A 17272-nucleotide genomic window follows, 5' to 3' on the forward strand; every position below is an offset into this window, starting at 1 on the left:
CTATCACACAATAATCTTTCCAATTTAAACAGAACAATCAATGGTCCTTGAAACTAGCTAAACAACACAGTCAAGCATTGATTAACCAAAGGCTGAATAATGGACATCCATATTGTTCCTCATAACAGTGTTTGTCAGCCTCTGTGCAGACCGGAGCGGTCAGTTGGCAGGAGTCAGGACTCACCTCCGCACGTTCTCTTGTCCAGCAGCTTGTACCCTGCTGGGCACTGGCACTCGAAGCCGATGGGCCGGTCCACACAGACGTGCGAGCAGCCCCCGTTGTTGAGCTGGCACTCGTTCAAGCCTGCGTCAAAGCCGTCAATCAGCTCTCAGTCATGAGACTGACACTCGATTACACTGGGCGTCTGGAGCGCCGTTTGTTTGACATGTGTGCTTGTTTTTTAAGGTCAGATTTCATTCCCCAACTTTAAGAGAAGAAGTAGGAAGAGAAGAGGGAACGGTAGTGACAGCTGCAGCTGTGCTGCAGGGGAATTAAAATCTAACTCATTTAGATTAAATCGTTTAATCAAATGTTAATTCAGCAGCATATGCTAATGCATCATAGATTCATTTTTGGTATGCTAAGATACATACTGTACCACTGCCATCAATGGCACACTATAAAACCAGCTAACCAGAAATACTAGCGCTTGCATGTAAGTGAAAGGTATCAAAAGGCAGACATATGTTCAAATGAAAGCCCCTGTTCAAAGGAAAGTGACAGTGTAGTGTATATGTGTGTGTGTGTGTGTGTGTGTGTGTGTGTGTGTGTGTGTGTGTGTGTGTGTACGTGTGTGTGTGTGTGTGTGTGTGTGTGTGTGTGTGAATGTGTGCATATAGGCATACATGTATGTGAGTGTGTAAGCTTGGTGTTTGCAATGCGAACATCTTGTGACTCTGGGGTTGGCTGAGCAGCTGGCGGAGCCAAGTGGGCCGTGAAGCTTTTAATGAGAAGAAATGGAGGCTGACGCCACCAGCCAAATGTGAGCAGGCTCGCCAGGCACGGAGCGAGACACCGGGAGACCTCCACCAATCAGGCTGCTGCCGTGTGATGAGGATGATGTGGGCCGACGGGTGGTCTCTGTGATTTGACTCAAACGAGAGAGCTGCGGACAGGTAATTTGACCGGCGACGACTCCTCTGAATCCGGCCGAATTTCCTTCCTGGGACTTGTTGATTAAGCTGCATTTTACCGACACCTGCTCTCTGACTCTCCATTCGTTCTCTAGCCTGTCTCTCTGAACACACGCGCAAAGACGTCCTCGCTCTTTCATTTTCTGCTCACACACACTCCCACAGAAACAAACACACACATACACACACACACACACATACTGTACACGCTCATGCAAACACAAACACACACACACACACACACACATACACACATACACACACACACATTCAGGCACGCACACTCGTGCTTCAGTCTCTTTCTCCGTCCTCGTCCTTCGGTCTTGTTCCTCTCGCTCCCCTGCGTCTCGGAGAGAGCGGCCCGAGGCATCTGGGCCAGGTCTTCCAGCGCTCTCATTAAAGGGGTGACGGCACCCTGACCAGGACCAGGGGAGAGAACAATTAGGCCACACGCCGCCCCGCTTCCGCCCCGCCACCATATGGCAGACCCACATCACACACACAGCACCGGCGATTAACAGAGCAGGGGGAATCACAGGAGAGGAGTAATCGTCTTAGACGAGTTCAAACAGAGATACTGTATGCATAATTCCTTCTGAGGAAAGAGTCCTTATCCGAGTATCTCTCCACAAGGGGAAAGAATCTGAGGCTCCAGGTAAGTTTCTTGGCAACTTGGATAAATGTATGCACACTCCATTTCTCAGATATCACTGTGATGGATGAGAGTGGGTGAATGCATATCGGCAAAAAATACAGAAAAAAAAGAAGACTGAATGGACTCTCAGACTTTTTTACTTTTTAAAATAACAACTCCGTGGACCGTAAGATGAAGAAAACAACTTTCAGCAATTAATCATGACAGAGCGATCCATAATTCATAAGCACAAATAGCTTCATCAAGGGCGCGACGGAAACTGGGCCAGCACAGAAACTCCAGACCAAAACAGCGCCACTCTCCACAGCATTGCGCTGGAGAGATGGGCTCTCCGTCAGGGGCGAACAAGCGCCAAGATGATCAAACCTTCAAAACCACCACGCCGGCGCCAGCGCCAGTGATCAAACCGTGACACAGCGGGAATGGCCCGGCGAGCCTAGAAAGGCTTCGGCGGATACAATACCGGGCTGCAGTCCAGTAATCACGGCTCATCGTGAATAATGGCCGTCGTGATTGAAAAACAGGAACAGAAAAGCTAGGGGGGCACGACACGTGTTCTTACCACACTCTTTCTTGGGCTCGTCGGAGCGATCCTTGCAGTCGCGGGCGCCGTCGCACACTTTGTCGCTGTCAATGCACTCGCCGTTTTTGCACAGGAACTTGTGGGGGCCTTCACATTTGGTCGCTGCAGGACGAACAATGGAGAAACGTGAACACCAGCGTCAGCCAAGACCAGGAGGAGAGGCGGACACAGACACAGACACAGAGGACACGGGCAGGAGTTAGGAAGGGCAAACTCCTGTTTGATTTTTTGGTTTCTAATTACTTTTTCATCTGATGTATCTATGGGGCCTGAAGATAAACCTGAAATTTCTCCAAGTGGAAATTAATCCAATAATCCTTTATCTGGTAATTAACTGTCTAGTGTGTGTAACCCACACAGTCACATACGTATACACACACACAAATACACAATAACTCACATACATAGAATGGCACGCAAACACACACAGTGTGCATGTACAGTAGATGTGCATAGAGAGTGAACAGGTACACGGTACCACACACACACACACACACACTTACCATTGACACAGCCAGCCTCGTCGCTGTGGTCAGGACAGTCGTGCACCTTGTTGCACTGTTTGGTTCCGTGGATGCATGAGCCATCTCCACACTGGAACTCATCTGGCCGACACGTTAGGACCGCTGCAAGGCACACACACACACACACACACACACACGTCAGACACAGGAGTTTCACTGCCATTTACACACACCACATCACCAAAGTAACAATCGCACCCTCAAGTCCATCTCCTCCAATGGTCATTCCTAATCTTCCATTGAATTCAATCTCTCTTCTCTGTTCAATAAACACAGAGTGTGACGCAACAGAGGAATGCAATGGCTCCAATGTGCTCAGATGGTATGCGGAGGCACTACTGTCTCAAATAAGGGAAATGATCAAAGAGGCTTTTCAAACTCGAGGGTATGCTACAATAGGATTGCACAAAGTCTTCTCTGCTCTAAGATTGCAGTTCTGCGCTGACGCTGACAGGTGTAAAAATAGAGATGCAGCTGAAGAATATCTTCGCTGGAGGCAGCCCCCGCACAACGGTTTTCTGACATGGTTAAAAATACAATCACACAAAAATTACACAAAATAGATTCATAGCTGTGCAGTATTTTGGTCATCAAAATTGTCTTTTCATCAACAATTTAATGTCTCATCTCCATAAGTACAAACACATATGTATTTACAGAAAACACACATAAACACACACAAACACATCTATATACTACACACACACACACACACGCACACACACACACACACACACACACACACACACACACACCAAGATAGAAACACATACACACTCAGGCACTGTCACACACAGGCAGAATTTTTCACATTATTGCTCCCCTCGGTCCCTATCAGGTGGTTGGAGAAAAAAATATTCTGTAAAAGCTTGAAATATGATTTGATTTTATCTGTGTGTGTGTGTGTGTGTGTTTGGGGGCATCCGTGGCGGTGTTGCTGACCATAAAGAGGCAGAGAGGAGTGGAGGAGGAGATTACACCACCCACTGCTCGCGCCTCTCAGCCCCAGAGCAATCGCACATCTCCCATCAGATTACCAGCTCTATCGCACGCTCCTAACAAAGCAGCACTTACTTTGATGTGCGGGGAGATCCAACTGAGGCTGTTTGTCAGAATCTCGGCTGGAAGTCATACATTCACACCGGGGGTAAAAGTCGCAGTAAAAAAAACCCCGGCAGGCTCGGAGTGTAAAAAAACAAGGAAAGGGTCTTCTCGGACCAAATCGTGGGAGCCAGGTCTACACAGATCCGGTCGTGATTGCGACCGCTTTGTTGTTTCCGGCGCTTTTGTCAAGATCGCACTACAGTGCCTCGCACTACAGTGTCCTTGTGATGAATATGCTGATGTGGTGATGGTGCATAATGGGGCAGATGAAGGGTGCGGAGGGTGGGCGAGGGCGAGGGCTCCGAGGCCAGGGCTATCACGGCGCCATGATCAGTCCGAGTCCTGCTGAGCTCAGCAGCCGCCCGCCGTCAAGGGCTCCTCGCAGCTCAAGGACACGCGCCGGTTGCCTAGCAACCTGCAGTCGCCCGTGCGCAGCAGCGCTAGCAAGGATCCCCCCCACCCCAACCCATCATCCCACCTACCCACACACACACACACACACAGACACACACACACAAACAAATATATACACTCGCACACACACGCACACACACAAACACACACACATACACAAACACTCACACCTCCCCTCTGGAGTGGCATCCGAACAGACCTTCGGACAGTTGTGATGCTGGACAAGGAGAGAAGGAGGGATTGGAAAAGGTGGAGGAGGAGGAGGAGGAGGAGGAGGTGGAGGTGGAGGTGGAGGAGGAGGAGGTGGAGGAGGAGGTGGAGGTGGAGGTGGAGGTGGAGGAAGAGGAGGAGGAGGAGGAGGAGGAGGAGGTAGAGGAGGAGGAGGTGGAGATGGAGGTGGAGGAGGAGAGGGAGAGGGAGAGGAGGAGGAGGTGGAGGAGGAGAGGGAGAGGGGTCGGTGGGGACAGGCTGGCCTGATGTGCGGAGAATAAGGGGATGTGCGGGCTCCACAAAAGGGGACCCAAATCAGAGCGGTCATCTTCCCCGGGCGCTCGGGGAGAGAGGGCAGTCCCGGCGCTAGCGGAGATAGATTGTATCTATAAATGTGTACGTGTGGGAGTGTATAACCAAGGAGAATGTTCCACCTGGCATGCTGGCGTGCCCAGAAAGCTAATGCGGGGCTTATGGGCTGGCACAGCCTTGGCGTGGGACTGGGGCTGGAAGGCAGCTGTCTCCGCAGCACAGGGAATGTTTTCACCTGTCTGCACGAGCACGACTGCAGTCCTGTTTTGTCTGCTTCTCATTACAGTGATCCAGCCCGGCAGGGACCGACTTCCACTCAGACATACTGTACTTCAGCTCCTCTGTCTGCACCAAAATACTTCAAGAATGCATTGTTGTATTTAAGTATTGGTGTCGTTAGGTGCACACAAATGCATTACAATCCAGCTGAGAGCTGATAACGAATTTCCTTGTTTTTATTCAGAACTATAATATAATACGGAAAAAGCAGCTTTGAAGTTGAAATGTAAATGGACTGCTTGTTGATCGGGTAGGCAGCCCTAGAAGCCCTGATCTGGCTGGTTTAGAAATGTCAGCAGCAGCGCAATTATTCTGTCCACTGCCCACGTAAAACGAAGCCCACTGAGAACAACCACAGAGGTGAGAGCGCTGAGAACTCTAAGTGCCTTTAAGACTGTACAGTACGCGCAGCCAATTACAGTAGATTGAAAAGCTAGAGGCAGAATCCATTTGAGTGTGTGGCTTCATTTTGACTGCATTTATTTGCCATGTCAATATCTCTCTGTACTTAACCCTCAAAAAATCACAGGGGGATGTGAATCATATCGTATTGTTGAGCTGAATGGTGCAATCAGTTGAAGAAACACACCAGGCCAGGCCATATACAGTAGGGTGCAACCATAACTACCAGAACCTACAGTATAACCACCTAAGCCCAACTAAGCAAACGCGCTTAACATTCACGTCCACAGCGTTACACCTCATGAGAACAGAGCCTGAGAGACGCACAAACAAGACGAGCTCTACTCACGGCAGTCAGCCTCGTCCGACTTGTCCTTGCAGTCGGGGTCTCTGTCGCACCGCCAGGCCGGCCGGATGCACTCGCCGCTGCCACAGCGGAACTCTCCGGGCGAGCACTCCAGCTTGCGGGCCGGCGGGGGCGCCGGGGCTCGCCCGCCCCCCTCCGCCCCTCCCCCTTTGCCCCCTCCGGCGGCGCCGCAGCGCTGGGGCCACTCGTCGGAGCCGTCGGAGCAGTCGGGGTCGCCGTCGCAGCTCCAGGGCTGCGGCACGCACTCGGAGCTGTTGCAGCGGAACTCGTGCGGGCCGCAGGTGGGCGGCGCGCACTTGGCCTCGTCGCTGCCGTCGCCGCAGTCGTCGTCCCCGTCGCACACGTAGGCCGGCGCCAGGCACCGGCGGTTGTGGCACTGGAACTCACCAGCGGGGCAGGCACGGGCATCTTTGGGGCCAAACACACACAGACACACAGACACAGACACAGAAAAAAATACATGAAAGACTGAACACACATTACGCAAGTGTACAGACTGCTTTTCTACTGGAAACGATGAGCTTTGCCTCATCTTAACTTCACATTACAGTCACATTGAATAATTTACACAGACACAGACAAGTTAGCACATACAGTAAGAACACAGAGGTGGGTGGCCCACACCACTACAGAGGCCTGATCTATGTTACTGTAAACCAACACAATGCAGCTCTCCTACCTTAAAAAAGGGGGGATGGAGTCTCTAATATTGCCAGGAATTGCACTATGTTACGCTGTTGTAGTGGGTAGAAGCATGACACTTTTCATCGGTTAGTAAAGAATTGGGCAACAACTAGGCGTCCAAATCATGCTACTTTAGTGTAATTCTGCTGACTTCTCCAAATGACCTCAAATTGACATCCACAGCTGTCTCGGGACACATCTGAAGGGTACAAATCACCTCTAGGGCAAAACTGACTTCTTCTCAGCGCAGAAAAACAACCATATGGAGCACAGCACCCAGGGTGGACAAAATAGTACTATGAAGCTTGGATCATGAAAGGGTTTGTTCATATTGTGTGTTGTTCATACTAAACTGTTTGTTGACATGGGTATACCGTACACATTCTTCTTTCACACATTCTTTATCAAAAAAGCACACGCAAAAGGAATGACACCCAGAGACCCAGCATTGATGGGGAATGGTCAGTATTCTATAGAACCTGGTTGTGGTAGGATACAGCTTCTGGTTAAATGTGAATTCAATTCTACCACAGCGCTATATCTTTAGATCCTTTTCTAAGTCCAAAATTGTGCTAAAGAGAAAATTGATTGAAAAACTCAAAAAAGATTGAAATTCTCCCTTACTGAGGTAGACACGCAATCATTAAATAGCTACAGTATACCGTCCAATCTGGCTATCACCATACTAAGCTCAATCTTTTAAGATTGAATAGTCTGGATGGTCTGCGGGAGAAATCCAAATTCACCAGCAGGTCAGGCAGGCAAGGCTTTAAAGAAAGAAAGAAAGAAAGAAAGTTTTGATATTTTGTTGCCATCTTGATAATTGCTGCGCCCTCTTTAATACTGCTACTTCACAGCACAAGTGGAAGTTCTTTCAGCACAAAAGCCACCCGCTGTGCTCAGTGGCCCGCTCCAAAAACACAGGAAGATGAGACAGCCGAGAGCTTAGCGGCCATGCTAGCTGAGTCCTCTCATCTAGTCAGGCTCTGTGGCATCCCGCTCCTGTAGCGAGCCGGCCAGACTTCCATCAAAACATCCCCAGGAGGACACAAGCGCAGACACACTCAGACAGATCAATCTGACAGGACTTCAAATTTTTTTTCCCTCACACTTCAGATAACTTCTTTTGCTGCACTACTGATGCACCTGGGTGCTGCTCTGTGAAGAAATAGCTACCAGAGGCTCTAAATAGCTAATTATCTATAATGGCCTGTGTGCGTCACATCTACAGCCTGTCATCAGACGGTCAATAAAACATGCTTGCCATTCTCCGCGGCTGATTCTCCAGCACCTGTGTATGAAAAGCGTGAACCCTGGCCCTCCATTATGGTCCATGCTGATGGTGTACTATTATTCCTGTAGGCGAGAGTCGCTAATGATAAAGTCTGTCCATTTTCTGAGACAAGTAACAACCTTGCCAAAGCATGGAATGAAGAAGAGCAAGGCCATAAATGGAAGAGCATGGCCCCTGTGGATGTCTCCCACAATTTTAGATAACGTTCCAGAATGTTCCATCCCGGCGAAGTTAAGCGTTTAATAAGTTTGCTTTATCTCCACATCAGCAGTATAAGGTACAGTATGTCTTCCCAGCCTCGACAAGTGTTCATGAGAAAAATGAGAGACTTGAGCTTGATGCAATCACGCTGCAAAAGCAGTGAAAAGCAGAGAGGCAGATTCTCAATATGATGGGCCTGAGGCAATAGATTAGCCTAGATTAGTTTTAGATTATACTGCGTGGGAAGAGGATATTACAATCAGAATCCCTGCTCTGAATCATCCATTTTATTCCACAGTACTTTTTATTATTAATTGGACCCTAGTGGTGCCCATGTACCATTTGGGCAGCTGAAGAGATACAAGTGTGCCAGAAACAAGGAACGTAGCGCAGCACAAAACAAAAAAAAAGGCGTTCTGTTTTCAGAAATCAATATTTAACATTCTCCTTTTTGCACGGCTATGAGTCATCTCTTCAAATACATTTTCCCCATCAAAACAAGCACATCATTTCAATTATTCACTACCCATGCTGCATTTTACGCACTGGGAACAACCATTAGCAAAAACAATTAGCAAACTGCAACAAGCCTGACCACTTCTACTTCCCTCTACTTTTTTGCTTGTTTGTTTGTTTGCTTGTTTGTTTGCCTGTTTGTTTTGTACGCACCACATTTGCTAAATGGATTATGTGATTATGTGTAATGCCTCTGCCTGTAGGTCTCCGCTCTCTAGTGGACTGAGCTGCCTGCGTGCGCTTGAGAGCAGCGGGATGTTCTGGAGTAGGAGCGAGGAGCGGAGAGGAGCGGAGAGGAGTGGAGAGGAGCGGAGCGGAACGCATCCCGTCTGACCCATTTCCCTGGTAACCGGGCTGCTGTGATGCGCGGGGCAGTGATGAGTGGGGATGGGCGGCTGGCTCCGGGCAGCCCAGAGGGGAAGGCTGTGACTGGACGCTCCGCTCCTATTAGCTTCTCATGGTAGCCAAGACCGCCACTCGGGACCCACAAGACCACCCCTGACAGGAGTGGGTGAAGGGTCCCAGAGTGCCTGCTTCTGTGTGTGTGTGTGTGTGTGTGTGTGTGTGTGTGTGTGTGTGGGTATGTGTGTGTGCGTGTGTGTCTGTGTATGTGTATGTGTATGTGTATGTGTGTGTGTGTGTGTGTGTGTGTGTGCGGGCGTGTGTATGTGCATTTGTGTTGGATTGTATTTGCGTGTGTGTGTGTGTGTATGTGTGTGCATTTGTGTTGGACTGTATTTGTGTGTGTGTGGGTGTGTGTGTGTCAGGATGAATCCGCTCGCGTTTACTGTCACTGTGAGTAATATGCCCTCTGCTCTATCCTGAGTGTGTGGATTTGTTGCTTGACAGTGCACTTAGTGGCTGATTAAACAGAAGAGAGCGCGTTCTCCCTACTTCATTTGCCAATGTCTAGGAAGCTCTCCAACTAATTAAAATAATCACTGCTGACATGTAAGTTCTATCAGCAGAGGCATCTCAACGGCTGACCTTTTCGTAGTAAGGCTAAAGACTGGGACTAATATTTCAATTCCTGTTGATTTAACTGTCTGAATTAAACACTTGAACCAAACAAGTGGAGGAGCAGAAACAAGGGAAATGTTTGTCAACATTTTGTGTCTCTAATTCTTTTGGATTTGCATATGTAAATAGAGCCCTTCCTCATCCATAACTGTACTGTGTGTACATACATGCACAGACTGTGTGTGTGTCTGTGTATGTGTGTATGTGTGTGTGTGTGTGTGTGTGTGTGTGTGTGTGTGTGTGTGTGTGTGTGTCTGATTCTCTGAGTGAGTATGAATGAGGGAGAGAGACAACACAGGGAGGAGAACTAGTACAGTATTACGGTCCCTACACACTCCTCACACACTCACATACACACACACACACACACACACGACCCGGCCCTACTGAGCTCTCTCGGCAGCAGCGTGTGGAGGCGAGCGAGACGGCAGACGAAGAGCGCTGGTTTGCTCAACACTTCTTCGGGGAGCTCCCGTCCTCATGTTAATCAGGTGCTCTGGCGAGGCCCATGCATAATTCAGCACGTAGACGACTCAATTAACCCGACTTTACCGAACCGCGCGCTTCCAGCTTTAAGCCGCTGATTAGCAAGCCGGCGAGAGCATGGAGCCAAAAGTGACGCGGAACTTGGGGGTGAGGTGAGAGAAGGTGGCATCCTGGAGCTACTTAATCCTCGGCTGCGTTTCACACAGGAACTCCCCACAGAGTTCAGCCACGAGAGCCCTCAAACAAACAGACCCCGCGGATGGAGAATAAGTCACACAAATCCCTGGAAATGTAACGCCCGATGAAGTGAAATCCTCATACAGAGGATCTTTGGTTTTTACGTAATTCGGTAAACGATATATGACGCATGACAAACAAATCATTAACCTTTGTAATGACACATGCATGAGGCGTGCTCACTAGTAGCATTCTGGGCAGTAGAGGCTTATCTACTGTAGGCCATGTTACATCCATTACCATCAAAAAGGAATAAAATGTCCGCAACACTGATATTTGCTCCTGTTTAATGTTAAAAACAAGCAGCGTTTCAGGCAAATGAATTGGTGATGCCTGATGAAGACCCAGTAGGGTCGAAACGTTGCTTGTTTTTAACATTAAACGGGAGCAAATATCAGTGTCGCAGACATTATATTCCCTTTTGAAGCTACTCTCCATTTGTCCAGCACCTGCAAAGTGGGATGTGCACACAGCCACTCTTCTTGAACATCCATCAACATTCCTCAGAGCACTTAATGACATCTAGAAACTAGAGTGAGACAAAGAAATGCATATTTAAGCTTCCCTATCAATAGTTGTGCTGTACTTCTGAAGTTTGGGGTGGGCTCCCATTCACACCAAAGCACCATCACTTTCTCATCCAGCCATCTATTATGTATAAGATACTTCTGTGCATCAAATCTGAATTATGATTTTATGTAGCCTATGAGCACAGCAGAGCTCCTGAGCAGGATCTGGGGGTTCTGTGCTGAGACGCAGGAGGTTGGGCCTGGTTCAGGAGTCTGCCCGTCCCCCCCGCTGTGTATCAGCTCCTCCAGATTAAAGTTATGAGGCCTTGGCCTAGAGATAATTAGAGTTGTATAACACCACACCAGACAGGCACCAGCAAGCAGGAAATCAATTACTATCTGGAACCCAGGTGAAATACCGCCACTGGCCCAGCCAGTTCTCACTGTCTCCTCGCTCAATATGTACCCCGGGAAGCTAGGAGGCATTAGTATTCAGGCCTGGCAAGAAGACGGGGGGCCTGGGTGGGCTGTCTGAACACTGCCCGTCTGGAAACAAGCACCCAGGACTCCAGGAGCCTACAGGCGTGGGTGCTGCTGGGACATAATGAGAGCCTCATAAAGGTGATGGATTAATCAGGAAGAGGAAGCTGAGCAGAGCCTGCCTAGGCTGACGACACACAGACCAGGAACAAGGATCTAACTCCAACAAAGTGTGGCTGGTGGTGTGTGCTGGCAGAGATTTAGCTAAAATGTAAGTATCTCTGTGTTTGTGTTGTGTGTTGGTGTGAGTTTATGTGTGTGTGTGTGTGTGTGTGTGTGTGCGTGTGTGTGTGTGTGTATGTGAGTGTGTTTATTGGAGGTGTTTGTGTGTTTTTTGGATTTCGTTTTTGGGAACAGTTTACGCTGAAGCTGTTGAGAGGAATCTTTGGAGCCTTCAAAGTCAACACATCTCACCCCCTATAGGGCTGTCGCCTCAATCAATTTCCTTGGTGTTTGAGGGGGAGAGGAGAGAGAGAGAGAAGAAAGACGGAGGGTGAAAGAGTGAGAGGGAGGAAGAGCAGCCGATTTTCCACGGCTTCTCGTAAGTAGGGCAGCAACAGACACAGCGGGGGTCCGAGGGAGGGCCTCTCTGATTGGGTGGAGGGGCGCCCTTGCGTTTGATTGACAGGATGTGAGCCCCCTGTACCCTTAAGAGACGCCTCTAAGTAACTGATGCTCTTATTGTTCCTACACTACCATCGTCATATGAAATACTCTGAAAACATCGACCCACAAATGATTTTAAGTGGTGCGGAGATGAAGCATTTCCAGACGTCATAGAAAATCCGCCTCCGAGAATTTAGCTCTATCCCTGCATTCTGCCATTAGTATTCTGAGCCTATGAAGGAAACGATGTCTTTCTAATCAGTATTCCATGAACGCTTGCCAAAGCGGTTCCATTGGTTCTCTGTTCAGTGTGTATTTTATGGCAATATTTTCACCTCTTTATCTTATGTTTATGATTTGTGTTCCTATTGGACATTAATATTTCCTATTTCTATTGTCAAAATATGTAATGTGATGCATCCGTTATAGCTCTGCCATGTGGTGTGTGGGTAGTTTGTTTGATGTGTGCTGTGCGTATAGTGTGCAGATGTGTGTATGTGTCTGTGTGTGTGTGTGTGTTGTGTGTGTAGCGTGTGTAGATGTTTGTGTGTGTGCGTGTGTGCAGTGTGTAGATGTGTGTGTGTGTGTGTGTAAACTCACCTGCTGCACAGTCCTCCTCATCAGCCCCATTCTCACAGTCCTTCTCACCGTCGCATCGCCACGACAACGACACACACTTCCCACCACAGTCAAATTTCTCTGGGGGACATGTCTGTCGGACTGTGAGGTAAAACAGAGAGAGAGAGAGAGGGAGAGAGATAGAGAGAGAAGGAGGGAAAGAAAGCAAGGAGTGAGAGAAGGAGGGAAGAGAGAGAGAGAGAGAGAAAGATCATCATCTGTGAAAATAAGCCTGCATATCTATGGTGGAAAGATAAGACACATACAATTAACACAAAGCTCAGACAGCTTTAGCAGCTGTCAATATTTTGCATCAAATCTATTTTTATGTGTCAGCTGTGCACAGAGTCGCCACCCACTCGGTTCCCCTGCACATGGCGCATACCTGAGGAGAAAGGGGTCAGGCGAATGACTAGATCATTAATATGGTAATGAACAAAGTCTCAGCATTCCTCTCATTTAGTGGACCATTTTTACCCGCCCAGCTTGTGCACAGCATGAGTTATGTGGCGATACAGTTCATTAAATCCCGCAGGGTCCTTCCGAGGGTGAAAATATGGGACCTGAAACGGCCTATTACCCATCGACTAAGCGGCTCTTACCCTGCCACATCTAGCCGGCTCCTGTTCCACTGTAAAAATCTGGCCCATTTGGCAAACGGGACGCTAGTGTGACTTAGGCTGTGTGCAGAATCGGAGATGAGGGCATAAATAAAACATGGCTGACTACTGCTGGCTTGATGGCTGCTTGTGAATCAAATGGTCCGACGGGGCTTGGCAGTCATGTGTTGTCTTCTTTCCGCCCACTGGAGGAGATTTAGAGTGTCACAACCTTGCTTTCCCCACAGCGCCTCATTGCCTTCGTCTTGCTTGCGTTTCCCAACCCAATGGTCACCCGCCTACCTGCCAAATCTGAAGCCACAGACTTTCGACTGCTGGTGTGTTAAAGGTAGATGTAGATGTGCGCTTTGAGCAAGGTGGTATACACTCAGGAGGAGTCAAGAAGTAGATTTGAAGATGGGATTTTTAATGGTTTCCCAAATAAGGCCAATGTTTGGCGATAAAAGTAATACAATAGAAAAATAAAGAAAAATAAATACGTTACATAAATGAAATAAAAGTTGACATAATAGTCAAAATCATAGCAATAATGAAGCCGGCAATACCAACAATAACCTTGTAGCAGGTCACAATGGGGAGCAAAAAGGACCCATGTCCTATCAAATGCTGCTCTCCCAATAGTCTGTCAAACAGACACATAAATAGGCCTAACAATTACCCCTGAAATTGGTACATACCAACTTTGAATAACATGCAGGGGTGTTCTAGGCAATTACAAAAGTAACAGGCTAATACAGCCATAATATACAATTCCAACAAGCTAGAATCTCCAGTCTGAATAATCTCAACATTGCTCACTTTGGCATAGCCAAAATCTATAAATACAGCAAAATTACTACATTTCTAAACTTCGGGTCACTTCCTATTGACCCGGAAGTTTAGACGGCAATTTAAACACGCCAACCGCGGCACACATTCTCTAAACAAGTTACACGGACGTAAGACGAAACACTGGTAAGACAAACATAACGCTATGATAACATTTGAAACTAATAAGCTAAATAAACGTACAGATAAAGACATTTGTGTTGTGTGGTTATTGTAACGGAATATGTGAAGTGGCGAGTAAACGAGTGTAAACAGTAAGCGATGTAATGATAGTGGTTGCTAGCATAATAAATCACCGTAGTGTTAGATGGTAATGTCGACAATTTAAAACAGCTACGGGATTACGGCAGAGGTGTATGATGAATGACTATGTAAACAAGTGATTTTAGAACTATATGAAGGTCAACTGAAAACATAGACACGTTAGACAAACATAGATCACAAGTACACAGAGGGATTTCACTAGGTAGCGTATCGCTACCGTGACGGTATGCATGCGACCCGTCACATGGTGTTAATCCAATGACAAGAAGAGGACACATATTAAACTCATAAGGCACCGCTTGTTTATTTGTCCTATTCACCAGATAAGACTGCCAAACCGTATAATTTGACTATTGATAAAAATAGAGCTCCCTGATGCCTAACACTCAATAGTGCCTCCAATCTCTAAAAACAGCAACGTAATAAATCACTCCAGGTTTGTCAGGTGAATAAAAACACTGCAGTTTCCCCAAATAGATTTCCCATATATCCACATCACGACACACAATGCCCATTTAAACAGAGATGGACGCTCAGGACGTCATGTGGCCCCTACATCAGTTACTGCCCCATTAGCGGATGATGGCTGCTGTCTGGCCAGCTGACAGGTATTGTGCGGCCTCGGAGGAACAGATACATCACAGCAAGGCCACTGGAGCGCCGAATACTGATGAGCGACTCACGGAGAGGATGACAGAAAAGTGACAGGCTGTCAGAGAGATAGGACTTCACACACACACACACACACACACACACACAAATTAAGAATGAAGGGAATAAACAGTAGATGGAGAGAGTAGACGGAGAAAAGGCAGAAGGGATACACAGTCCTGAGATGGTAAGTGCAGGAAGAAGGAGAGTGAGAAAGAACAAGTAACGCGGCGGGAAACACACACAAATGAGAGACCTTTGAAGAGCTGCATGCTCCCCCAAAAGCCTCATCAATGTCACCTGCGCAGCGCGGCCGCCAGTAAAAATAGAACGGGTTCCGTGGGGAACCCAGGGGAGAGCGCGGGCTTCCTCTGGCCGAGGCCGGCCTGATGAGCTCCATTAATTTACCTCTATTCAAACAGAGGTCAAGCACTGCCCACAGCCAGCGAGGGACACACACACACACACACACTCTCATCACTCACTCTGAAGCAGATCAAGCACTGCCGCAGCTTAAGCTGGCCACACACTACACGATTTTTAAATCGGATAAGATTTTCGGATCGGGACAACGCACAGTCGCACACACATGAAGAGAATCTTCACCGATATTTCCTCTCTCCGATCGTCAACATGATCGCATACGATTCGAACGCACTTGGGAACACCACACACTACAGGACAATCGTGCCCGATTGTCGCACTCTGCGAGCTACGTGTTGTCGCTGCATCTGAGCAAAATGAACCTAATTTTCGAGTTATGTCTACTGTGCCTTTACAACTAGCAAAACGATTTTACCAGGGCCATATAGATACAGAGTTTAAGGTGGTTCATGTAAGCTTCAAATAGTTCCCGAAAGTGATTGACAATTGATTAGAAAATCAGAGCAGTTGAATATTGAGAGACAGAGCTACAACTTTGGGTAATTAAAAGTCAATTCACGCATTATCGTGCAACATGTATTTCACAGTGTAATTAATGTGTACAATATGTAGGCCTATCATACAATTACATCAATATATTTAGGCTACTCAAATCTGTAGCAGGTAAATATCGGATTGTGGCTTTTTCCCGTCCGTGAGTGTCATTTCTGTACAACGGCAAATTAGTAGGAGACGCAGCGCCCGCCCCATGTAGGCTAATTCACATAGACAGTAAAATATAGGTACGTTTACCTATCGTTGCCCTTATCAGACATTCTCTGGTTGTCGACCTACCGAAAAATGACCCATTATGAAGAGCTGTAAACAGGTCTACTCCGTTAGCCAACTTTGTTTGTTTTCTCCCCGTTTTATCTAGGCTACTTCTCCCACTGATCTGAGCTAGACATCGAGGGGGAATAATACAAAAAAAAGTGTAACCAACAGGCTTTTCTATTATAGCCTTGCAACTCGGTGGACATGCTAAGTTAGCCGTAACATCACCTACACACAGTAACCCCATGTCAATGACTATGATCGTAATACAATAGCCTATGTAGGCCTATATGTGACATGTAAACATGAACAGCATTTTGTCATCGTTGTCATTATCAGTGGTGTGTTTAGCCAGCAAGATGCTATAGGCGCAGTGTTCAAAATAGAGAGACGCTGGGAATGGTTGTGCTCAGAAAATAGCAATTTGATCAGTGATCATCAATAGCCTACTGCATCAGTGCAAGTTTGGTTCGAAACGTTCAGGGGATGGGGATTTTACTCGATCCTTCCTCACTGTGTGTCCCGCTGTGTTAATATGACCACTGATGCTAGCTCCCTGAAATCTGGTTTTCATGCGTGCTAGCTTTTGCAAAGGCATAAAAGGTAACTGAAACACGTTAACAACAATCTGAGCTTCACTGCTGCAAGTATAACTTCTGTATGCTTTGCCATGCAATAAACCAGCTAGCTTATGATAAACAAAAACATACCTTTTATTTGTTTAGTCCATTGAAAGTTATCCACATATTAAACAAGGGAAATTATTATGGAGAAGCAGTTGCACTACATCCCACTTCAGTAGCCACTTTCAGAGTGAAACAACAGTTATAAAGCCTACACTAGATGAGCATTACGCATATAGGCCTACATGCTGTTGACATGTTAGTAAAGTTAGCGCCTTAAGTAAAGTTACATGCCAAACAAACGTCACGTCATACAAATTGTAGCATACAGGAGCAAAAACGTGCTTCTGCTAAATTTCCAAATGCAATCACACAGATATGAGACTGTCTGTCA

The 17272-nt window shown here is 47.3% G+C and overlaps 1 protein-coding gene across 1 annotated transcript in view; it reads right to left on the bottom strand.

Moving 5' to 3' along the window:
• The window catches only part of LOC134099160 (low-density lipoprotein receptor-related protein 8-like), a 50611-nt gene that overhangs the window by 12825 nt on the left and 20514 nt on the right, over window positions 1–17272 (bottom strand). The window contains exons 4-8 of the mRNA XM_062551955.1: window positions 12678–12797; window positions 5967–6392; window positions 2876–2998; window positions 2352–2474; window positions 185–304 (exon numbers count right to left, since the gene is read on the bottom strand). Of these exons, the coding sequence (XP_062407939.1) occupies window positions 185–304; window positions 2352–2474; window positions 2876–2998; window positions 5967–6392; window positions 12678–12797 (912 nt within the window). The remainder of the gene's footprint in view (window positions 1–184; window positions 305–2351; window positions 2475–2875; window positions 2999–5966; window positions 6393–12677; window positions 12798–17272) is intronic.

This window comes from Sardina pilchardus, chromosome 2 (assembly GCF_963854185.1).
Source record: "Sardina pilchardus chromosome 2, fSarPil1.1, whole genome shotgun sequence".
Lineage (NCBI taxonomy): Eukaryota > Metazoa > Chordata > Actinopteri > Clupeiformes > Clupeidae > Sardina > Sardina pilchardus.